Source organism: Phalacrocorax aristotelis, chromosome 12 (genome assembly GCF_949628215.1).
Source record: "Phalacrocorax aristotelis chromosome 12, bGulAri2.1, whole genome shotgun sequence".
Lineage (NCBI taxonomy): Eukaryota > Metazoa > Chordata > Aves > Suliformes > Phalacrocoracidae > Phalacrocorax > Phalacrocorax aristotelis.
This window is the reverse complement of record NC_134287.1, coordinates 10,153,396-10,178,935: the sequence shown is the minus strand read 5'-3', so window position 1 is coordinate 10,178,935 and position 25,540 is coordinate 10,153,396. Positions and strand designations below refer to the sequence as shown.

At 46.4% G+C, this 25,540-nt stretch overlaps 1 protein-coding gene across 1 annotated transcript in view; it reads right to left on the bottom strand.

Annotated features, from left to right (window-relative positions):
* The window catches only part of SORCS3 (sortilin related VPS10 domain containing receptor 3), a 317,894-nt gene extending 308,062 nt beyond the window's left edge, over positions 1–9,832 (bottom strand). Inside the window, exon 1 of the mRNA XM_075107684.1 lies at positions 8,777–9,832. Within this exon, the coding sequence (XP_074963785.1) occupies positions 8,777–9,337 (561 nt within the window). The 5' untranslated portion in view covers positions 9,338–9,832. The remainder of the gene's footprint in view (positions 1–8,776) is intronic.
* Positions 9,833–25,540: the final 15,708 nt, after the last annotated feature.

Sequence of the window (25,540 nt, the reverse complement as noted above, 5' to 3'; positions counted from 1 at the left end):
GTTCTCCTCCGGCACCCCAAGAAAGCACATCTGAACTCAACCCATGCTTTTCTCTCTACCTTGAAAGTCAGTTGGAGCTCTGTGCTCAAGTCCTCAAGCACTAACCCCTCCCTGGAGTCCTCTACCAAAACCCCACAAGGGACTCAATGCATTTCCAGAGTGTATCAGCAGCATCACTGTCCACTGAAGATGTACCAGCAGTACCCACTTTTTACAGACTGACATAGTGTCTGAAGCAGTTGCTTTCCAAGTTGGATTCCAAGGCCTTTAGCCTGACATTGACCTAAGTGATTTGCTGGGGCTCAGTCCTAGTTTTCCCAAGTTCCAAACATCTATTTCCAAGGACACCAGTAAGTGCAACTACTTTTCCCAGCAAAAACATTATTTTGTCCCACCGTGCGGTGGCTGGGATGAATTCCAGATCCTTCTGATCCCCCACACTCACAAGAAAGAAAAGCCAAGAGAAACAAAAATGCTAAGACTTGTCTTCGCATTCTCAGGTTGGTCAAAATATTGTGGAGTCCCAAGTGGCAGGGACATGTCAGGGCAAGCGTATCCTCTGCAGACCAGGCAAAGGGAAGAGAGGCAATGAAGCACAACTCCCCTGCCCTCACCTACCAGTATAACTGGTGTAGGACAGGGAGAAGATCAGCAGAAAAGCAGGTCTATCAACAGCTATCCTCAGGGGCTAGTCCCGGAGACAGAACAGGGCACAGCAGTTGAGGAGGTGGAGAGGACTCACTGCTTCAGTCAGAAACAGCCAGGATTCAGACTGCTGCCTCCTGGCACCGTAAAGGTTAACACCATCCCTTCTCCCAACCCAGCAGCACGGCCCAGCTGCTGCGGGGATGCCGGTGGCTTTACAGGCACATGACTCAAGCTGGAGGGGACCGGAGCAGACCAGAGTTCCCGGCATTGGGACTCCCATCTTCAGGGAAAAGCCTGGCAGCAATTAGAGAGGACACAAAAGGGACATAGTATCAGCTGCGAGGAGGGGTGAAATGCTTTACCACGGCCGAGTGCACGCTAAGGCTATTTTCCTTTCTTGCAGAGGGAACCCCAGACAGCAGGAGTTTCACAGAGTCTATGACTCCAAGCGGGTTTTCATATCAATTTTTCAGCAGCGTCTGTCTTTCCAGCGTGCATTCCCCAGGCCCCAGCTCCACCACCCCCAATCCGTTGCAGTATTTTCCTTCCTTTAGCAAATGCCCACGCTCCCTCTAGCGCCCAGCTCTGCTTTTCACGCACCAGCAACCCGGCACCCTTTCCTACAGCCTGCACCCCAGGGTGTCCAAATCACGCTGGAGCTAATTAAAAATGACACTGTTTTGGGCACAGTGGCTCTGTAGTGCTCTGCAGATCTGCCTGGCTAGCATTTGTGTCAGATATCTGAATATGAAGGGGAGAAAACAGAGTGACAGCCTCAGCATCGGGGACCCTCCTTGAACAACAGGGTTTTGCCACTGATTTCAGTGGGAGAACAATCAGGTCTCCTTCAGGACTGAGAGGGAGGCAAAAAAAAGAGAGGTTTGATTTTTTAGCATCAATCTTTCCTGATTTTTATTGTATGCTGGTACTCTGCTGGCCATGAGGGCTGGGAATTAACCCTAAAATTTCCATAGCACGTTATTTAACACCCACACAGCCACATTCTTCAAATATGCAGCAAACTTTGTCCAGTTCCCTCAGTCTCACAACACCCCATAAAGGCAGGAAAGGAAATACTGCCATGCCCTTCTTTTTGCATGGAGGAAATGTTAACAACGATGCTAGAGTATTCCCCGGACTTTAAGGGGAAGTTAGGATTTGGGAATTTGTTTGCCTTGGATTCCTGCAGGGAGTTTAAGAAAACCAAGAAACTTGCATGCAAAGGTGTGGCTTCAGCAAAGAAGTATTTTCTAACTAAGGGTTATTTCAGCTTAAAATCCCTCTTGGGCTCTGCCAAGTACCGTCACCAGATCAGGCTCCAGCATGGTTTTACAGTGTAGGTCAAACTCCCACCTCCCATAGTCAAGCAAGACAGAGGGAAGGGCTCTGCAAAAGAGAGAAAGAAGCTCATCCACCCACAGCCCTGAGGCTGTAATTCAGAGAATGCAAAGGGTCTCCTTGCTGTGCTGACCCATGTTTCCTCACCTCTGTACTCATTTTTCATTCTTACCTTGCACTTTTCACTGCTGTAGGATAGTGCAGGTTGAATTCTCAACTACAGTAAACTAGCCTAGATCAATCCCACATCAATTTACACTAAGGATCCAAACAAATACTTTGCTGCTTTGGGGACTTGCAGCATTTACAGCATTCAATGCTTCGCAAGGAACATGTCATTTAATTTACTGTCTTGATTAGAGGCAGGCTGGACTCCACACTTTAAAATACAGATCCTCACTGGAAGCTAAACTTGACCAGATCCCAGCCAAATCCAAGCCTTAACTCCCTAAGTGACAGGTTTCCTTGCAATTGTCCTGGAACCAATCCCAGCCATGAGCTCAGGCTTGTCCTTCAATCCTGAAATGAATCTGGATTTGTAAGAGTGTTGACTCAGGTAAGCATGAACTGCTCTCCTCCATTCTATTTATGGACATCTGAGGAGCTTAAGGACCATGACACTAGGGTATGATTTAAGTAAATTCTTGACTGTTTGCTTGACTGGCTTCCAGTATCCTTTAGTGCAACCAATATTAAAGACCTTTTGCTCCTTAACCTGTGTTTTGCCCATTAGATGACAGTGCTTTCGTATTTTTTCTAAAATCTCTACTACAACTCCAGCCATAAATTTGGAAACTCTCAGAAAGTCTCATCTTCCCACAGCCTTGCATTTAAGAAAATATTTGTCTCATCTTACCTCCCTTTTGGGGAAAATTTCTCCTGCCTAACATCAATTATCTGCTCAAACCCATTTTCAAACTACTTTGTCATCTAATTGGATTAACGTTTTCCATTAAAAAATTAACCAAAGAATCACATAGCTGTCTCTGTTTGCATTTCAATCACTGTGAAATCTTAGCCACAAATCCTAGGCCTCATCCCTGAGCATGGAAAAGTCTGAGTACAGAGGCCTGAAGGGAAACTGCTGACGGGCACCTGGAACAGGAGCAGTCCTGTTACTGAGCTCCGGGCTGCGAGAACATCGACAGCTTGCTGCGCAAGGCAGCGTAATGGCCCGGGCAATCTGCCAGCTTCACAGGACCCACAAGCAACATCAAGGCCCATCCACTGGACATCAACCTGACTTTGCGATGAAACCAGTCTGGAGAGAAATAACCCGAAAAATATTTTCCAGACGCCTTCTTCCTGCTCTGCTGACTCAACACAACTGGAAAAGCAATTGCCATGCAAGAGTTTTGTTTTTATTTCCCCATCTCCTATCTGAATATTAATTAAAAAAGGATTGGCAAAGTCCTGGAGAAGGACTTCTGTGGCAAACTTTATTAGTAGAGATAGTGGAGAAGTGGCGATGCATCAAGACGTGACACAGCCAGCCTACCTTCAATGGCAATGAGACCACAACCTAGCTAAAAGCCATCTGAGAAAGAAACGGTCTAGAATAGAAATTAGAATATCTACCAAATCCAGTGCACTTAATATGATTGCACTGTCACCATCTTGCACTCTAGGAGTAAAAATTTTAAACTGAAATCCAACTGGACCTTTGGAGCAGCTACCTATGGCTGACAACTAAATGCAGCATTGCCTGCCTAAAGATTCATTTTCTCCCCTTCCTCCCTTCCGAGCATAGCAGTCTATTTGGAATTGCAAATATTGCCCACCTCGTTCTGCCCATCACACACTGCAATGCTAGGCATCTTAATGAAAAACTACCTGGCACACAGCAAGCCCATCAGCCTCCCCAGCTTGTAATTCACCATGGGAGTGAGTAATGTCTCAGCATCAAACCACCAGTACATTAGCAGATCACACCAGAACACTGCCAACAGCATTCAGAAGAATCATTCCCGGAAGAGACAGGCTTCACTGCGAGAACTTGTACAACCTGCTTTTCACTGCCAGCCCTCAGAGCTTGCACAGGGTAAAGAAATAGGATCAGTGGTAGCAGAAGGAAAAGAATCGCAGAAGCCCATTCAGGCCAGGGTTGTCACCATCAGATCATTTCTAAGTGAGTCTTGAAAATGTCGAAAGACAGAGATTCCCAAAACTTTCTGGTGCCTTGCTGCACCACTTTCTTTGAGAAGAAGCTCTTCCTATTGTGCAATCTGACATATGCTGTGGTGGTCGCCATATGCTGTATCATCTTCAACCAGTAAGATAAAACTACGTCTTCTTTCCAACTCTACTTCAGGTGGATGTAAGCTATTGTAGTACTATTAGCCTCCTCTTTAGCAGAGCCTTCTCCCAAAGACATCTTATATTCCCAGTCCTAGAGCGAATCTTGCAACCATGTTACTCTAGAGATGACTGCCACAGGCTGACCAGACCTCTGGTGTAGCATGGCTGACAAGATAAAACAAGGTGCCAGTCCAGCCTCTCACCAGCTCTCATCCTGCCTTCCTCAACTTTCAGAGCCTGGACCATACTACAAACATCAATGCAGTTGTGTGGTCTGCACAATTAGCAGCTGTATCACTTAGGCACACTATCCTTGTCCAGGTTTCTCTTCTGCGCCAAGATAAAAATATGCAATGCTGATATTTTTCCTACAGCATGAAAAATCCAACCCCTACAATCATACAGGAGCTTGGCCCAGCTGAAGCAACCTGCAGCATTGCACATGCCTTAGACAAATGCCCTCTCCTGCTCTTACTGTGGCATTACAGTGCATTTCCTCAACCTCACGTCTGAAGCTTGCCTCTGGTTACTAGAAAGGCAAGGGCATGTATACATGGCATAGCTAAAGCACACTATAATCACAAGCTGAGGTGTCTCCATAGACAATGGATTGAAAATATCTTCAAAAGGTTAAAAGAAAGCTAAAAACGTACATCTTTACTTCTTATGTTGAAAAAAACCATGCACAACACCGCAGAATTTGTAGCACTTACATAATGGGAAAAACATGGACAGAATTAAGTACTTCCTATAAACAGCTACATTCATCAGGGTGACAACTCTGAAACCTAATGACAACGGTCCCCATTTACCATTCCACCAGCGATCATATCAGGAGAGCCATCTGAGTAAGTGTGTTTTATCCACTGTAGCTTGTTGAAATCTCTTGAAAAACTATTGTCAAGAAACAAGATAGCGAGATTTAAAGCTGCAACAGCATTAAAGGTGCTGCTACTTATTTTTGCAGCTCCTTATCCTAGAAATCAGGGAGAGAGGAAGGAAGGAAAGATAATCTGAAGAATCAGATCATCTTCATAGGAAGGTTTGAGAGAGCATCTGGTGAGCAGAACAGGGAAAAATGTCATGCAATAACATAACCATAACCATCTAGAGAGAGGCAGCACAAGTGTAGAGGGTACAACTGCTCACCGAGTGGCACATTTGAACACCATGTGTGTTCGGAGAGGAATAGCTTTGAAAAAAGAATTGCAGATCTTCTGGGAAAAATAGTAGCTTTCACTAAAAATTCTCCTTCCTTTAAAAACACCTTAGCAAGAAAACATTTTATCTGATCTCTGCCAGGTCTCTCAAGAGCTTCAGTGACCTCTCTCAATAAATGCTTCTATTAGGGCAGACTAATACTTCAAGCCTCAGTACAAGTCTCCTTTTTCTAATATCACACCCACTGAATTAAGCCAAGTCCCCTTCCCAAAAACACAGTGAACATGAACTTCATTTCTACACAGAATACTATTTTTGCATTTTCGTAATGATTCCCACTTGAAGATCTTCAGGTATTGTACAAAGCAGAAATGAACTCTGCTCCACACCACCACTTTGTGGTAGCTAAGTAGTACTATCCTCATTTAACATGGAAGAGGAGATCCAGAGAGGTTAATTGTCTTTCCTAAGGTCACAGAAAAAGCCTCTGGGCAGGACAAAGCAAAGAACTCAAATTCCCCGATCTCACCAGCCTTTTGCCTCTATCCTAATCCTGACCTCACTATCTGCAAGTGAAGAAAACAAAAGTTTGTTACCTGGAAGGGATTATTTTTTAGTAAGTTAAATTGAGATTTGAGGGACGTGGGAGAAAAGGGGGATAGGAAACGGAGGGGGAGTTGCTCTTAAAATAATAAAAAAGAAAAATACAGGAGGTTTTTAACATTCTAGGTAACAGGACATGCAGCAACTGCAAAGATTTTGCAGGGCGTCTGTAGATCTATATGTCCCAGTAAAAACCCAATGTTTTATTACCATGCTTTCCTCTTCTTTACAAATCCATCCAGTTGTTAGGAATCCCCCACATCCCTCACCACTAACACCTGATTTGAAATATACTGCCTCATTGCGTGAAATGTGATTGATCGTGTTTTTAATAAATCATAAATGATTAAGTTTTCCAAGTAACAGGGAATTGGTAAAAGCAAGCTGTATGCCTCTTTACTGTTTTGGTTGCCTGAAAACAATAGGATACAGATGTGTGCTACCTGCTCTCCTAGGTCATCTGGCATAATCTTGACACATGAGTTAATGTCTTTTGTCCATTTTCAACACACCTTCCTGCTGCTTTATGCCTACTATGACCTAAGAAAATACGTGCTTTGAGGTGAGAGACTGGGAACCAATGTGGCTGGCAAAAGAAGCCACACTGTTTCCCTGAGTGACCTTGGGCAAATTGCTTGATGTTCCCATGCCACAGCCACCCCAACAGCAGACTTAGGTAAAAACTAAACTGCAGTAGGACAACAGGCATTGGATTCAGCCTTCTCTGCCAATAAATGAAAGGATCCAGGTTCAAGCATTTAACTTTCCCTCTACGCTACTTAAAAAAAATCCAATTAATCACTAAATGCAGTGTGTTTTCTCCAAGAGACAGGACAGAAAGTCTCCAAATGCTGAACCTCATATTAGAAAAATCACGAAAAGTTAACACTAGTATTTATTAACATGCTTGCTTTTCCTTCCTACAAACACCACACAAGCAATAAACACCAGTCTCTTGCTTATGCTTTTGAGTTGGAAGCTTTAAATGCATGGTATCTTGAGGTGCAAAATTTTAATGGAAAGTTACAAGCAATCGAGACATGTTCCTTTATTACCCTTCTCAGTCATCTAGAGTTAAAGAATAAAGGGAACTAGTTATTTAAATGGTATCTTTAAAAGAAACCAAGGAAGGAGGGAGAATTCTGTGAAAATCGCTTTCTGACCTGTGCTTTAGGAAAAATAACCTTTCTTTCCCCTGCAAATGCCTACAGAATGAGTTTTCTCTGCTACTTTAGCCAGAAATACTCAAATACTATTTGAAATCCATGCTGGGAAGGGACGGGGGTGGTTTTAGCTTCTCTTGCGCAATACCCCTTGATTCAGCACCAAAATGAAACAAAAGAAAGGACATATAGGTTGCTTTCTTCATTGCATGCCATCTTATATTAAAAATAAATAATCCTAGAGACAAGTGCAATGCTAAAATATATGATGCAGCTGTTTTCTCTTGAATGTTTGCTTTCATCTTTAATGAAAGTGGAATTCATGTCTGGCAAACACAACTGCCTTTAAAAATTGGTTAAATCAAAGTAACATCTACATTGCTGTCAGAATTATTGCCTAAGTAGTAATAAACAGAGAAAAAAACTTCCAGTCAAAAAAATAAAGAGGTGATTGAATTGCACGTTATGAAGCTATTGCTGATGCATAGATAGATAGACAGATTGATAGATAGACAATTTGCTTTCTAATGACTAATCAGTTTCATGAAGAATGTACCTGAAAATCCAGCTGATCTGTTTTATGCTGCTAATTGCTTTATGCCCATTTCCAATAGCGGCAAAACAATAAAAGAGGCATTTTCAAGGCAGTGACAAGCTATAATGATCAGAATAATGGGAATATTGTCACCAGACATAAAGGTTTCCCAGAGTCCTTTAAATTACGCCTGTTCTCAGACTTTACGTTAGAGGGGAAATAGTATTTCTGCTGTCAAGTTAAAAGAGAATTGAAGTTCTGCCCACAGCCATCTGCCAGGCGTTGCAAAGCAGGGTGCGAGGGAGGGCCCTGCACTACCATGGCACGAAGGCAGGTGGGCTTTCAGGACACCCCCCCACACGCACACACTGTCCCACAGACTTTTGGGGACACCTCAGCTACTCGCCATTACTGACTTCAGGGGAAAGGCTTGAGATATCATCGATTTTTTTATAAACTTTTCACTGTGCTCGCACTACCTGCCTCCTCTCGGAGCCCCTTAACGTGCTGGGGGGCTTTCCACCCCTCAGTGAGTTAATGGGCTCTCGCCTGTGGCCAGCGTGCGGAGCGGGGAGCAGGAGGGCTTTCCCACCCCCGCTGCGCATCACTCGTCCCCGGCAGGGAGGCAGCGAAGCGTGCCGAGGTGTGTGTCACGTACGAACAGACGGAGAGACGGGGGACCCAGCTGTGCCGGCAGCCGGGCCGGGGGCCGGGGCTCTGCCCCGCCGGGCCAGCGCGGCCCCTCCGGCGGCACTCCGGCCCCGGAGACCACCGCTCTGCCTGCGGGGGCGGAAAGGTGTTCCCATCCTCCTCCGTCTTTTCCCAGGAAAACTTTTCTCCTTTTCCGCCGCCATGGCCCCCGTCCCCCTCCCGCTGGCAGTAAGAGCAAGGTGCCCGCCAAGCGACCCCTCCTCCCCGCGCCCCCGGCCGCAGTGGCAAGCGCGGCCCCATCCCGCCTCGCCGGGGGGCACAGGGCTCCCTCCCCGCCCAGCCCAGCCCAGCCCGGCCGGGCCGATGGGGCGATACTCACACTGCTGTTGTGCCCGGACCAGTGCACCATGGCTTGGTTGTGCGCCGCATCCCCGGTGAGCGCGAAGGCGGTGGTGCTCAGCCGCAGCTCCTCTGACCCCCGCAGCCGCGCCGCTCTCCCCTCCTCCGGGGGCCCGCGGGGCTGAGCCCGGGCTCCGCGCTGCCCCTCGGCCGCCGGCATCCCCCGGCCGCCGCCCGCCGCCAGCGCCCGCCGCCCCTCGCTGCTCCGCCGGCTCCGCGGCGCCGCCGGGCCCCGGCCCCCGGGCGCGGCGCCGCCCGCCCCCGCCGAGCGGAGCGCCGCTCCCCGCGGCCCCGCTCGGCCCCCCGGCTCCCCGGCCGAGCCCCCCGCTCGGCCGCCCGGCCAGCTCCGCAATCCCCGCGGCGGCGGCGGCCGCTGCTCCTGCCTAAGGCGAGGCGAGGAGGACGGCCAGGAGGGCGATGGAGACGAGCAGGATCTGCAAGTTATTTCGGCGCCGGTACAACACCAAGAGAGAAGTAAGAGCCATGTCCAGGCGAGAAAAACGGTGTGGCAGGTCGGAAAGCAGTTAGTCCCCTTCTCCATGCCTTTGCGGAGCGAGTCGGGGGGCTTGGAGAGGGAGGGGGAACGAGGCGCTTGCGTTTAGGGCTTTTTTTTAAGGAGAAAGGGGCCGGATTCTAATTATAATAATTATTATTTGCAAAAGGCTCCTCTTTCTCTCGCTCTCCTTCTTCCTCTTCCCCCTTTCTCAGCCTCTGAGACGATGTCCAGGAAAAAAAAAAAAAAAGAAAAAAAAAAAGAAAAAAGAAAAAAACTCTCTCTCCGGTAGTTGGATCCTGCTCCTTACTGTTGGTGGTGATGGTTGGTTTTTTTTTTTTTTTGAAAAGTGCTTTTCAGTGAAACTGTTCACGTTCAAGGATTTGATCAAGTGAGAGGGTAACACCACACGGGGGGAGGAGCCCCGAGCCGTGCCAAGCCGCCGCTGAAATACACCACCGAGTCACCAGCCGCGCCGCCGGGAGCGGGGCCGGGGGCGGGAGCGGGACACCGCGCCCCGCCGAATCAGCTGGAGCATCACCCAGCCTCTCCTCCTGATTTGGTACGTGTGCTCCTGCCCGAGACAAAGCTGCCGTCATTCACTGTTTCTCCTGATGTATATTTACACATCCTCGTATTTACAGCAGCGTAGGTACTCCTCACCCTGTACGTTCGAATGCGTACGTATGCACAAGGGCTCGAAGGTAAAAATCCCCTGAAATCAGGGGATTTACGCCCAAGGTAAGGGGCGTAAGGCAGCGCAGCTGGGTTAATAGCTCCTGGGTGACCCCCCACGCATAACAGCGTACTGCCCACGGACTCCGCCACCCAGCAGCACCGGGCATGTGGATGTTCCCGTCCCAAGCGGAGCGCCCCGGCCGTGGGAACCCGCGCGTGTGCGTGGGAATGCCAGCAACCTTGCCACAGTCCAGCAGGGAGACTAGCAGGATTTACTTGGGGGGGCGAATAACCAAGAAAGGGCAGTATCTGCAGGCAGCTCACTGCAGCAGCGTCTCGGGACCGTGTCGGGAGAAGGAGCGAGGGAGATGTGTTTCTTTAGACCGTGGCAGCGCGGCGCTCCCGCTCCCACGGCGGGGAAGCAACACTCCGCCCGGCCAGGGCACCGGCTTTCTGCCAGCAAAGCCCAAGGAGACTTTGCAGCTTCGGCCCCCAGACAAGGTGTGAGCAACCTCACGGTGGGGAGGGGAGAGGGCAGTCTGCCGCCTCCCACGGCTGCGGGGCGTTCCCCGTCCTGCCGGGGTCACCCGTGGCACAGCCACCCGTGCCTGTGCCACGTCCCTCCGGAGCGACTCGTTGCAGCAACACGTCGGCACTTTCTATTCAGCTCAAACCCACGGTCGACCTTCCCCCGTTCTCGTCCTCCCTCGGAAAAGTGTCGATAATTAGCGTTATGTTAATCGTCCCACCCTCCCACTTACCGCATCAGCCATTCTTTGCCGTCCAAGGACGGATCCACCAACTACACGGCTCTCCCCGCGGTATCTCCCCCCCACCCCAAACCGCCGCCAGTCCCACAGCGGGGACGGCTCAACAGTTTCTCCGCCTAACGTGGGTCTTCCAGCTCGGCAGGGAGAGAGGGGACGGGTGGTGGCTGTGCCCGGGCTGGGGTCTCCTTGCTACAGCCGCTGCTCCGCGCTTCCCCCCCTCCCTCTGCAAAGCCCCTAAAACCCGGCCGGGGTGGGGGGGTAGGGTGTGAGGTCTGGGCAGCCAGGCTGCCCCTGGGGAGGGGGAGAAGCAAGAAGGAATTGCAAACACCTCTGGCTGTTACAAACGGTGGGAGCTGTCGCTAAATGGCTGTCCTGCAGGAGTGAACAGAGGGTCCGGGGTTTCAGCCGGTTTGCAGAGAAAAGCTCTAACAGCTCCGGGGAGGCGGGGTCTGAGCCAACCGGGGGGGACACACACGACACCCTACCCACGGGCACGGCCCTGCCCGTGAGGCGCAAATCCCGACGCAGAGAGGGAAAGTGGGAGTGGGGGGGCAGGGGAAGCAAATCACCCGCCCCCAACCCAACGGATGTTATTTCTGGCTTGGAATCGGCTCCTTTTCAAGCTACGCTGCCAAAGTGTTTGGGAGATGACATTTCATTTGTGTGGGAGCAGTGACGTGGGCCCCCGGCAGAGCTGATCCATAAACCCGGGGGCGAGGGGACTGCACAAGTTACACACACCTGGGGCAGGCGCTGCTCGGCAAGAACAGAGCCGGGCCAGCCCCAAGGCTGCACCCTCCTGCTGCTTGTAAAGGAACAACATGGTGCAGGGAAGGGGCAGGACCTCAGCTGTCTCCCTAGATCGACTGCTGCAAGAACAGTGTCCCCAAGTATGTGGCATCAGCGGCTGGCATGCCACCCCTGTATCGTGCCATTGCTATGCAGCATGAAGGGATCCACTGCCCACCGAATGCCATCCTCCTACGGTGAGGCTGCAGCTGTGACACGCAGAACTTGTCCTTACATTATGATTAAAGCTCCTCTAGTCCCTCCGGACTCAGCAGCAGCTCACTGCTGCTCCTGAAGACCTCAGCAAGTCCAGAATACCCGTCACCACAAAGTAAAAGCGACTGCAGGACTAGCAATTGCCACTGCTTAGCCATTATGCAGTCCACCCAGTCCCATTTCTCAGCCTTGCTGGACGCTGTTTAAGACCTAGCCCTTGTTCACATCTCTATCAGCCACTCATCTGTGCAGCATCACCCCTGAATTCATGACCAAAGCCCACCCACACGAAGACAGGACTTGTGGACACGTCTCCTTTCCCAAACCCTGCCAGCACAAGGCATTGATTGCTTTGTGTCCACCACAACACTTTGTCACCACAAGAGCCCAGCTGCGCTGGACATGGCGCAGAATGTGATGGGCTTCATGCACAGGTATGTTCACCAACACTTTATTTAGGGCAGTACTTTTGGCACCCCAATAGCAGATCTTTCCTACCCTGCAGACTGAAGAGCTGTTACTTCCAACTAAAATCACCCTCTGTGAATGTCATCCACACCTGCGACACTCAGGGACAACCCGAGACATTCAGTTCATCTATGTCAGCAAGATTACCCCAGGCCCTCATTCCTCAGACAGATATCCACAGGAAGAGCTGGTGTTTCTAAAGGAAATCCTAAAAACCCTTCATTAGTGCCTGCTTATTACTGTTAAATAATACGATGCACGGCTGAAGTCCCACTGATGATGTGGGACTGTCTATTAAAACCTCCCCACTCCAGATCTCCCAGCACTTTTTGGAAGCCCCAGTGCTCTCTAATCCCTTTCCTTCTCACGAAGACAAAGGTAACGTGAGCAACACCCCCATCTCCTGCACAATTTGCGAACTGCGTGCCCATCACCAGCACCCAGAAAAGGGGCTTTTCCAGTTTGTACCATTCACGTTGCAGGAATATCAGGTTTACTTCAAAACCTGGCCTCTTGCATGACACGGCGACAGCGAGGATGTCATTTGACAAACCTAGATTTGCACAGTCTATATCCAAGAATAAAAATGGAATAGTCCAACAGAGTATCCATTACAGCTGGTTTAATCCCTGGTCTAATCCGTTACAATCTGCTTTAATCCCTACCCAGCTGCAAACATCCATTCAAAGAAGCAGGGATTGTGTTATATTATGTTGGATCATGTTGATTTTTAATTGATGTAAGGCAACCATATGCCATAACACCAGGCAATGCAGTAGATTTCTAAGTAAGCAAGTGAGTAAATGTTCTGGAAGGCAAATTGTGGCACAGATATAAAGTAGCAGAACATACCTATAACCAAGGGGGAGCCGGGTTCAATTAAGGAAAGAAAGACAATTGGGGGAGTTATGTTTGTTTGGAGGCGATGATTTGGATGGAAGAAGTCTAATGACAATATATAAAGAAAGGAGAAGATAGAGCCTGGCAACCATTTCATGCCAAAGCCTTCTAAAGCAGCATTGATAATTTGGGGGTTGTTGGGTTGGTTTTTTTTTGTTTTGTTTTTCCTATTCTGTGACTGTCATGGGAAAAAAAATCATGGAACTGAAGAGTTAACTCCTATCACATATATCAATAACTTCACCATCACTACCTCCACTTCTGATTATAGACCCGCTTCCCCATCCCTTCTGTTTTGCCCAGCTCTGCCCATCGTTGCTCCGTGCCTCTCCTGCAGGACCACACACACCCAGGCCCCCCTGGAGGCCCAGAGCGCGTCTCCCAGTCATTGTCACCCCAGGAAACTTCTGAGTGGGAGCTGGAGCTTTACTTGCTGGAACCCAAAAGGAAGGGGTGGGGAAGAGATCATAAGAGGAAAATTTAGAGTCAGAAAAGAAAGTAATGCCCCAGCTACACAGCACTCTCTTCAGAAACATACACCCTCCCCTGAAGGTCTCCCGCACTACTCAAGCCTCCCAAGGGAGGAAATCCCACATGTACTAAGAGAAAAATCAATGCTTGCTTCAGTTAACTTTAACCTATTTATTATGTGTGAGACCAGTCACTGGAAAACAAAGCAGCTCTGTGATAATGCTGTCTTGTTTACCATGGAAAGGCCTGAATCTACCTAAACAAAAATCATTAAATGTTGACGTTTTCCTATATCCTCAGTCTAAATATCACCTGCAGGCATTTCTGCTAGTATAGCACTAACCCCATTATGGGACAGATTTTCTCCTACCACAGCCAGTCAAGGGTGCGCAGCAGACAGCCTGACTCTGACGCACAGCAGGCCCATGGCAGGGAGCCTTTAGCATTGCCAGATTTGCTGCAAAGCTCCTAAACAGGGGCTGCAAAAAAAAAAAAAAAAACCCACCACACACTGCACAGATGCGGAAAGAGGGACTCTAGCTCCTGCACTGAACAATGAAGTGGGAGTCCAGCAGCCCAACACATAAGCATGTAACATGGGTACCACATGCCAGCATGCCAAGAGAAGTGTTTTGCACATCCTGGGTCACAGGACAGTGGTGGGACAATTTGATCACTGCTGATATTGGAGCAGAGTTCTCACAAAGTAGTGGGTCCCCTCACCGCATCACAGCACCACTACCCTCTTGTTCAACACCGTCCACACAATGCTCCAGAGCAGGACAGGGTGCCACAGGCCACACTGGAACTGCAGCAGGTAGAGGCTTAGCAGAGTGAAGAACCACTTCTGCAGATTTCACCCTAAGGCTCAGAACTTCACCAGCGTGAGCAGATGCAACGCCAGGTTTGTCTCCATCCCTCCTTTTGATTTTTTCTGTCCAAACTCCATGTCTGTGGGAGACAGAAGAGCCCCTTTCATTCAGGAATTCTCAGACAGCTCCACTATCTTCACCTACTGCAAAGGCTGCCCAAAGGTGCACAACCTGCACAGCGCAGGTGAAGGACTTGGCGATGCACAGAAAAGGCAGAGGTTTTGGATGCTCTGGGGAGATTCTGAAGTTTTTAGATCATGCACCTGGTTAATGTTGGATTCTGGTGTAGGTCCTAAAGCCAAGATAAGAAAATCCCCTTCTGCTGACAATTAGCATCATCAGGAATGCCAGCGAGCTTATCAGAATGGAACGAATACATGGATTTGCAGCATGTACAAAAATAAGTTGTGCAGCACAAAAATTCACTGTGTTGAATTCACAGTATAATGCAGGTTGCATATAATTCTATCTTGGAGACCCCAGTCAGAAACACAGGATCCTTTGTCTCCCAGATTTCAGATTGTCTGGGACCACAGTAAGACCCTAGATTTTCAGAAACATTTGCCAAGCTTTTGGAAGTATGTTCCTTAGCATCACTTAGAAAGCTCTGGGTCAGGACATTCAAACTGCAGCCCCTCTTTGTCTTCTGAATTCAAAGAGCTCATCTAAAAAGCTGGGTCCAGCTGTGCCCCATATAATGAAGAGAGGCATAATCATGGCTTAAGATGTTATAATATCCAAGAACATGCTATGAGTACTAACATAGCCCTACTGGAGAAAATCTGATTAAAAACAGGGAACGTAAGTAATATTCACATGGTCATTGATTCAAAAAGAGTAAACGACCCTCATCTCCCTCCCTGTCCCAAGGTATGCCTCAGTCTCACAGGTTCGATGGAGAAAAGGAATCCTCCTTACTGTTAGAAATTCTGTGCACCTCTCATCAGCTTTTCATTTCTGGTTCTTAATGAGGCTTCACATCTATGATTGTTTAAGAGTGCCTTTTGCCGCAAGGAAGCGGAGCACAAATACTGCCTTGTTGTACAAATAGACTCTTTGTGAACATGAAACTTCCCCTCTGATTGTTCCACTCCTTCCCTAGGATGTAGTGGGATCTGGAAAGTTCCAGGTCTTCTCTTCAAGACACTCAAACAGGACGACGGTAGCTACAGCTACTGTGTTTTCAGTGGCTTGAAGCTGTTTGAACAGGGCAAGTTTTATCACAAACAAACTTTTGGTAGAAGCACAGTGTTAACTCTTGCCACCTCTTTTTGCTGGCTAAACACCCTTCAAACACCCTTCCTCTTGTGCTAAGAGAAGAGGTATCCATCCTTAGCCACTGTGCCTGCTGGAACCAACCGGTTACCATCCAGTTCAGCCCTGCTGCCTGAGCTGTTCAAGTGACCGACATTAACAGTCACCAGCCAGTTAAAGCATTTCAGCTGTTCCTTATTTCAGCTGAAACAGCTTTGGGATACTGGAGGAGCTCAGCTGGTGTATCTGAAGATACAGTAAAAAAAGTAGTTGATGACCATACTTGTCAGAGCAGGACTTGTCCCCGTGACCCAAGCATAATTCATATTTAAGCACAGGCTTTGAATTAGGGTTTAAAAACCACCAGATTTCTCTAGTCACTAAGGTGAAACCATCTCAGAAGTGACTAGTATTTATACAGCCTTCAAAAATAGGGATCTTGAGAGGTCACATAATTCATTTACCTTTCTCTAAAACAGACTCAGCTGCATTTAAACCAAAGCACAGTAGAATGTGCAAATCACAACTAAAACAATAGGATGAGACTCAGTTAAAAGGGAGAGTTTTGTGGAAGACATTAAATCAGCCAATGAAAGATAAATTGTGCTCTAGCAGACTCAAGCTGTCCCTTCTCACCTTGCACTGTGGTGGAAGGTCTATTACCAGAGCCCATCTCTCCATCCTCTCAACAATCCCACTAAAAAGATACCAACAGCTGATAGCTCTAGGCAAGAGAAAGAAATTGAAAATATCCCATATTTATCCTTTATCCAGATGGGACTCCTAAAGGGCATTTACCCTCTCCTGCCCTGAACATCTACTTAGGCTCCAAATTTCCAAGGCTTCGCATGGCTTGTAGGCTCAAAGCCAGCTGCTCCCACTTCAGTTCAAAAAGATTAAATTTCCATGACTCCCAAGCATCTGCTGGTTGGGATCCTACTTACATACCAATCACTGAAGAAACACCAGCCACTACCAGATGTAACTAAAGCTGTGTGGGGTGTGCAATATCACTTGTATTTTCCTGGTCCCCACCAAGGGATGCTACCGTCTGAGACCCACTGATTTTTGTTTGACACAAATTTCCCTTCTAGAGGAGTCCTAGGACTGGCTTATTGCAGACAGATTGTTATGACCCAAAGATTGCAACAGTGACAGCCCTAAAGCCCATTAAGGAGTAATTAGCCCTCCAGGGCTGTGCACCAAAGTCCCTATAAGGCCACAAATCATGCAACACAAACCATAACTGAGAGGATAGCTTAGGAATGTGTCACTGACCAGAGATGACCATGCCTTCTCTGAGCATTCCCTTGCAGCAGTGCTAGCTCCCAGGGCAAGCAGATAATGTCCCCAGCAATCCCAGCAGATTTACTTTCTTCCCTAGTCTTGGGGAGAAGCCCCCAGGGAATAATTTCAAGGGACTTTGTAGCCTCAAATAAGGAGGCACACCAAACATCAGCCACATCCAGGTCCCCACACGCTACTGCCAAAAGAAACAGCAACAACTCACAAATCCACAAGAATGGAAAACTTTCTTGACAACCTCCAGCCAATCAGATACTGCACAGTAGATGTTTTAAGAAAACTTCTCTGTAGAAACCAGAAACGAGACAGAAAAACAATACAAACTGCCTTTTCCCACCCTGCGGAGCGCATAATACAAGAATTAAGCTGCTGTGGTCAGTGACACAGAAACAGTTCTCTACAATTAAGACTTTGCTCTTACCCCAGGTACTTTTTCCACTTTGTATCCTCCTCTATACAAATCTTTCCCTCTTCCACTCTCCAACCTCCTCCCCCAAGCTTGAGATAAACTTAGAAGGGGAAAGAGATGTTTTTATTTCTTCTCTAATCGAACTAAATCCAAAGCAATTTGAGTGTGTTTGTGTGTGCGTGTGCAAAGACAAAATTTTCTTAGCAAGCTAGAGAGAAACAAGTCCAGCAGGGACCCCAGCTTTGATGGTAGGACTTCACAGGAGGACGTTCAACCTGCCGCAGCTTGGTGCTGTTTTCTCTCCTACAACAAACACCACCTTTTAAGATTCTCACCTATGGCTATTTCCTTCCGTTCTTTTAAGAACAACCTCAAATAAGAGAGAAATTGAACTACAGCACTAGTCAACATGAATGGAAGGGTGTATATTTAGCGGGGACGAACAAAACAAAAAGGAAGTATTAATATAAAGAAAAATAACACAGAACTGCAGCAGCAAGCAGCTGGCTGTAGGCAGGTATTGCTTAGCAAGCCAGTCCCAGCAGTCCCTCAAATCTCATGTGCACTGATTCAGCAACAACTTACTCTTAAAAGGAGCCAGGTTGAATCAGATCTCATGTTGAGTTTGGAACATTCTGAAAGGGACAGTCTCAGGCAAATTTATGCTCCCAACACCTCTAAGACCAGAAGTAGGACAAAACTAAGTGGCAGCTATTACAGCCTTTTTCTAGACTGTCTTGGCTGATCGTTTGAACTTACAGGGGGCTAAGTGAAGTTTCACACGACCACAGGAAATCAGAAAAATAACACTGGCCCCATGAAGAGAACATGTAACCCACACAGTGTAATGCATGCTCAGTAGTGGGCTGGCAAAGGCCAGGCATCACTGCTGTATGAGCTTCTGTGATGCAAATGCCAATTACTAAGTTAATAATCATTTAAACTCTCAAAATGCCTAGAGTTCCTGTGAGGATCTGGGAAAGGGCCTACTAATGCAGCAAAGAGACAATTCCCACTCTGAAGTCTAGGCTATGACTTTCAGACAACAGACGAGTTTACTACCTTTAGACAGAGTGCTAGTGAGAACAGCTAAGGAAGCTGATCTTCACAAAAACAAACTGTTGCTGGCAAAAATCAGGGAGTTCATATGGGGAGGGAGGAGGAACAACCTGCTCAGGCATTTTGTGCACTGCAAAAGCATGCAGCAGGCCAACGGGCGCACAGGCAGAGAGGCCAAAACCCTTCACTCGCCTTCCCCTAAAAGGGCACCTAACTACATTTGTCGCTCCAAACACAGAGTACATTTACTGTACATTCTACTAAGTGATTTAACAGCTGCCTTCTTTTGGTGGTGGATTAAATCTATTCCTCAGCTTTGTTACAGGTGTCCAGGTTCCAGTGCAGCACCATCGAGACCACTTTTGTCATTCTCCCTTCTCTGAACCTATCCAGCACCTGGCAATTTTGGGGGTACTCCAGAGCTGAAGAACAATCTCAAAAGGGCTAAAATTCAGGGGCACAAATGAAAGTGCAATTAATAAGCCTGCTACATAAAAGAACCTCATGCTCATAATGCAATCGGCAAGGGTTGAACATTTTTCCTTGGGCTTACTCTACTCCATTACTGCAATAATGCATGGTAATATAGTTAGCATTGATTTGCCGCAAGGTACATGTACTACATCTGCAAGCTAACAGGGAAAAAGGAGGGAGTGACTCTCCTTGAAAGGCTGGAATTACTTAATTATCTAAGGAAAATGACATGCAGATTTAACAGCACAGGGAAGGGCTAGCACTGACTTCCCCCATTCCCAAAGAATACAGAATAACACTTCTCTGCTACGTGATCTCCATGCAAAGCAAACGCTCCTGGTTTGTTGTTATTAATTACCCCTGCTCCTGTCACTGGAATTCAGAGGTGTTGGGACTTTGCATCACCCCCAGCTACGCTTGCTATTCATAAATCATACTGAGAGGGGTTGCCAGTAGAGGAGAGGAAATACTAAATGAAACTTGTAAGCATCTCTAAATAGGCATCTGTTGTTCAAAGAGGCTGCAGTCCTCTGCACAGAGTCGGATGTAAACCAGCATTAGTGTTACAAGACAGCAGGAGACATATGTCACAAGTGAGCAGGCAAGACAAGGAAACAACATATTCAGACAGAAAAGATAAAGGAAAGCCCCAGGGGATGGCCCAGGGGATTAACCTTTCATCTTGACATCCACAGGTTAGATAGATCAGATGGTCTGATAAAAGCTGAAATGCACTATTATGATTATTAATCTGTAAGGGGTTAACTGTAGTCCAAACGGAGATAGAGGTGATTGTTCTAGTGCTCAAACCAGCACTGATTTTCTCTTCAGAGCCTGGACCTAATAATTTAAAACCTCTTTCCCTGGAGCTGAAATTGCCTCACCACTTCAAAGCCAAAGGTCTGAACAAGGTTTTGGCCATCCCACACCTTCTACCCCTTTATACAATTATATGTTCCACAGGAAATATTCATTCTCCTGATTCACTCTCCTGCTCCTCACAATAGTTGTGCTAAACTATCGCTCCTTTTTAGAGGGGTGTTGAGTAAGGAATTGAGAAATATAACCTTGATACCTGAGGGTTTTATCTCATCCCAGTTACTACACTGATGACAACACTTCGTGACTGATACCACTCACTTGCCTTCTGGCTAACAACAGGGCAACCCTGAATCAGATCTGGGTGAAAAAATAGGTTGGGGCCACCTGGACCCCTCTTTATCCAGAGACAGAATGTGCTCTCCATTCACAGCTTTTTGCTGACTCTTTGTTAAGATCATTTCAAAGTTACAAACAGTTGAGACTTGAAAGCAAGGTTTGCTGGACAGGAATTGTAGCTTCTCATAGATCACTCAAGGTACCCTGAGAAAAAGAGGAGCTTAAAGGCAGACAAACCCTTCATTTGGTCACACATCATTGCCAGTTCGGTTTTCTTACTTTGAGGAAAGGAAGGGTTCTTCCCTGCTTTCCTCCCCCCTACCTTTTGCAGTTTAACCCAGAGAAACTAAAGATTTCAGGGTTTTTTGTTCTTTTTCCATTGTGGAGCTTGTGTGTTTTCCCTTTCCTCACATTGCACCTTTTAAATACTTCACCTCTGGAAGCTTGACAGAGTGGCAAAAGAAACAATGAAAGGAACATAGAAAAGGAACAAGAAATCAGCTGGAAGTTATTCATTCCAGTCTTCTATCATATACCAAAGAAAAAAGGGACAAAACGGGGTTAAAATATGATCTTCAAACACTACTGATCTGAAATCCTGAAATACTGAGATTTCTGGTCTCAGTGTAAATCAGAGGGAGAAGGGACAACAAAAAAAAAATCACAAAGACCTTAACAGATACAGTCTTTTCTTTAAATCTTTAAATTTTTCTTTAAAGAATTCTTAAATTGAATTTTTTTATTAAATCAAACAGATTAGAATTAGTAGATTGCTGTGTAACTTTTACATACAGCAGGTTCAGCCTGACACTGTGCTTTTCACAAGTGGATTTCTTATTAATACCATAACAGCATTTATATTTTGCAATTAACTTTCCCCAGCCCAGACAGAACAGAATATTTCTTATTTCTCTCTCTAGATTTTCCCCTATACTGCCATCATCACTCCATTACCAGCACAGGAAATTCAGAAGTACTTTAAACTGGCAACTAAAGAATCTTCTATACCTAGGTCTCTCGTTGAGATCCACCTTTATCACAGAAGTAGACACAGGAGGGAGCTCACACACCCCCATTCACACTGAGGTTACATCTCTCCCTGCAGCAACTGAAGTGATTTAACACCTCTAATTCTCAATTCAGGGTTCCTTTAGGTCTTGGACTTAGATTTCCACTCCTGCTAGAACAAAGGTCTCCCTTTCTAGGTAGCAGAGCAACCCCTCCATACCAGAAGTAGAAAATCTATAGCAGTGTTGGCTGAGCTGAGACCAGAGGGATGAAATTTTGCTCACCAGATTTAGCAGTCACAGATGAGGCAGCACACACGCCTGTAATGTAGCTCTTAGTACTCCTGGCTGAACTTTCAGCTGCCTTTTATGTTTGCTGCTGGCCCTCTACTTCTTTCTCCAAGCCAGACCTCACAAAGAAAACCCTAGGAGTTTCTCTTCTTCAGCCTCGTCCTGTTCTGCCTAAGTCCATGAGTGCAGCAAAAGCCGGCTCGTGGGGAAGAAGGAGCAGGACTTCCTTCTATTCAGCAGCTTTTCTTATATGTGCAGCCACCTATGCAAAGGTCTTGAAGATAATGCCTGCTGACCCTTTCTATTCCTTTCTACAGGAGGTTTTAATCCTCTTATTTGCTTATCTCTTTCCCATTGCCCATCATTGGTGTATTTCATAGAATCACAGAATGGTTTGGGTTGGAAGGGACCTTTGAAGATCATCTAGTGAACCCCCCTGCCACAGGCAGGGACAGCTTTCACTAGATCAGGTTGTTCAAAGCCCCATGCAACCTGATCTTGAACACTTCCAAAGATGAGGCATCCACAACTTCTCCGGGCAACCTGTTCCTGTGTCTTACCACCCTTATCATAAAAAATTTCTTCCTTATTTTCAATATAAACCTACCCTCTTTCAGTTTAAAACCGTTGCCCCTTGGTCCTGCCTCTACAGGCCCTGGTAAAAAGTCTCTCTCCCTCTTTCTTATAAAACCCCTTTACATATTGAAAGGTCATAATAAGGCTTTCCTGGAGCCTTCTTTTCTCCAGGCTGAACAACTCCAACTCTCTCAGCCTGTCCTCATAGGAGAGGTGCTCCAGCCGTCGGACCATTTTTGTGTCTCTCCTCTGGACCCACTCTAACAGATCCATGTCTGTCTTGTGCGGGGGCCCCCAGAGCTGGATGCAGCACTGCAGGAGGGGCAACAGAGAGCAGAGGGGGCGAATCACCTCCCTTGACCTCTGCTGGCCATGTTTCTTTTTATGCAGGCCAGGATATGATCGGCTTTCTGAGCTGCAAGTGCACATTGCTGGATTATGTTCAGTTCTTCATCCACCAGAATAAAAATATTTGAATATGTTCTTTTATCCCAAGTTCACTTTCCTCATTAAAAATGAAGCAGGACATGAGAATCCAAAATAAATTTTACAGGCACCCAAAATGGATTCACTAGAGGAGAATCTACAGACATAGCCCTTCACCATCTGTCGTCACCCGTTTCCACATCACACAGATGGGGTCAGGGAGCCCTAAAGGCTGCTTGCCATACAATTAAATAAAACTTTTGATCAACTCACCTTGAAGTCAAGCAACTGTGAGCAGACACTAAGATTAAGTGTTTGCTCTTTTGCCAGACTATGGCCAAAAAGAGAGCATCATTTTATTTCAGCAGATATTTCTATAAAGAATGGAGTAGGCACTGACAGCGTAGCCTATTATTCTAGCTTTTCCTTCTTTCTTTAACATCAGCAGTGTCAGGTAAATTATGGAGAGAAAGCTAGTTTTGTTCTAACTTCTTCAGAAAAGGTTTTGGAGGGTGTGATTATTTACTGCATTTCTTTACAGTCCTCACACTATGAAACCCAATTTAGGCACTGTTTTTGAGCACCAGAGGAATAACAGTCCATAAGAACCACATCAGCAAGAATGAGTCTGGATGTATTAGAAGATCCCAGCAGAAAGCGCATGTCCAAGAGGACATCATTAGGTGTAAGGAAAGTTGCTGACTTTTAACTTCTTCCTTCTTTTCCTAATTTCTACTGCTCACGATTAACACAAGGATGTGATTAATAGCAACCTTCTTGCAAACCACTGCTAGGATGCTGTTGCTAGTTGCTCCCTTTCCAGTTAAAGCCATACCAAAGCCCTTAACCGGTACATTATCTTGCAGGCTTCTCATCATTTGCAATGTGAGATCTATCTTCATTTGAGGAAAAAAATGCCAGGTTTCATTTAATTTTTCATTTCTCCATTTTCTTGTATCTACAGGCACAATTTCTCTAAAAGGCCTGTTTTTCTGCATTTCGATGGTGTACTTTGTGCCCCTGGAGAGAGCAGGCCTTCTGCATTACCATCTGAGCAGACTCAGCAGGGTATCAGAGAGTGCATTTTCTCAGGGTCTGCTCCTCTACCTCATTCATTACTGAACACACACCTCCGGAATGAAAGCATGAGGTAGCAACCCCGACTGCTCTGAATATACCCTGCCACAAGAAGAGCCAACACGTCTGACATTGTTGTTGTCTTCTTCCAGGGGATCCCAGAGGGTTTTGCAAACTGCACCACTCTTGAAGCGGAACACAAGTCATACATTGATTTTTTTAATGATTTGAAGGGTATAAAGTTAAAACAGGCTCAGCTGGGCAACAGAGGTAGTATCAATGGCACAAGGAACTAAAAAGCCCAGAATCCTTGATGCTGCTCTGCCTTCTGACACAGGCATGGTCAGGTTTTCTGTACCTTTAATTCACTCGCTGTCCTGAGCAAAGGTCTAAAATTTACTTATTTCTGACATGGACTGCACTTAATCTCAAAGGGGAGTCTCTCCTTATTTATATGCTCCCTTTCCCAACTCTGCTGCCTCAGAAAAGAAGTCTTCTTCATTCTCAGGCCTGCAAATTGGCTTTCCACATATTCTGTAACCCTCCTCATCTCGCATGGTGCATTGATCTATTCTTGCTGAGACTGAAGGACATAGGTGCCTGCAGGACAGGCATTAATTCTGTTTTGCATAGCAACCAATTACAAGGGTGTACTCAAAGAAAGTATGATCAGCAATTCCTTGCCAGTATCTCTCAACAGATGCAATATTAAAGCCCAGATTTGTTACAATATTCTCACTAACAAAAGAGAGTTTTGTTTTGCAACTGGAAGTTGTCAAAGATATTTTTTAAATATCTGAGCACCACTATTTAAATACACGCTCCAACCCAAACCTTGAGACACTGAAGACTCAAACACCCAGAGTACAATGTGAAAATCAAGCCATTTCACGACCACTTATGAACATTGCACGCATGGCTGTGGCAGTATAAGCTTTCTCTACTGCACACTTCCCTGCCACACAAACCCACCTCCAGTCCCCTGCCCACCCTTGTTCACAGGGAGAAACTCAGAAGTACTCTTCCAGAGACAACACACGGTGACACGCAAGGGACCTTGAATCCTGGGAGTGCAAACCCCTGACAAACCCAGCAGAGACCGAAGCAGTCCGTTTCCTTGTAGAATGCTCGTTGCATTTGCTGCAGCACAGTTTGGATTGTCACCACACAACAGCTGCATCGCCAGAGCAGTCACCTCACAGCTACAGCAGTAGGGATATAGCTCCTATCTGACTTCGACTGTTTTCCTTCTTATAGGAAAGAGATAATGCAAGGAAACCTGAGGATGGTGAAAAGGAGAGACAACATTTTTACTAGTTAGTCTGTCTTGCCATTTTGCATTGAGAGGGTGCAAAGAGGAGGTATGTCTTTAAACACACTGGTGATTAGAACGGTGAAACTGTTTATCTGATGCTCCTTTCCCTTTTTCTTCCCTCCCCAAGATTTTCTTTTAAACACAGCAATAGATTTTATCCCCACACGTCATCTGCTTTTTCTTAGCTTTTTTTTTTTGTCTGTTTTGTTTCTCTAGAAAAGGAAATAAAGCTGAATATTTTCAGCTAAACTGCATTTGTTGTGCAGTGTTTTGCACTGTTTTTAGCAGGCTGGCTAAATGTTTGTTAGAAAACATATTTCGACAAAGGAGAAAAGTAATTTCCAGCTAATTCTAGCTGTAAGAAAGGTGAGAGCTCTATATGGCTCACTGAGTCTGTAACTGTATCAGAGATTTAAAAGTGCCAATTTAAGATCTAATCCCAAAGCCCTTGCATGAGTGGTCCCATTAAAGGGAGAACAAATTTACTCTTTGCCCACATAGATTTATACTGGTTGACAATATAAGCAAATGAGAATGAAAGAACTTGGAACCAAAGCCTGTTCTAAGTTGCACCACTTCAGAGAAACTCTCCAGGAGTTAAAGGATGGGCTTTTAATTAACATTGGCAACACATGGATTGAGTCAGGCAGATATGTTTTTATGTTCTGTTAACAAAGGTGGTATCATTTTATACACTCTAATATCTCTGAATGATACAATACATTTCAAAGACAAA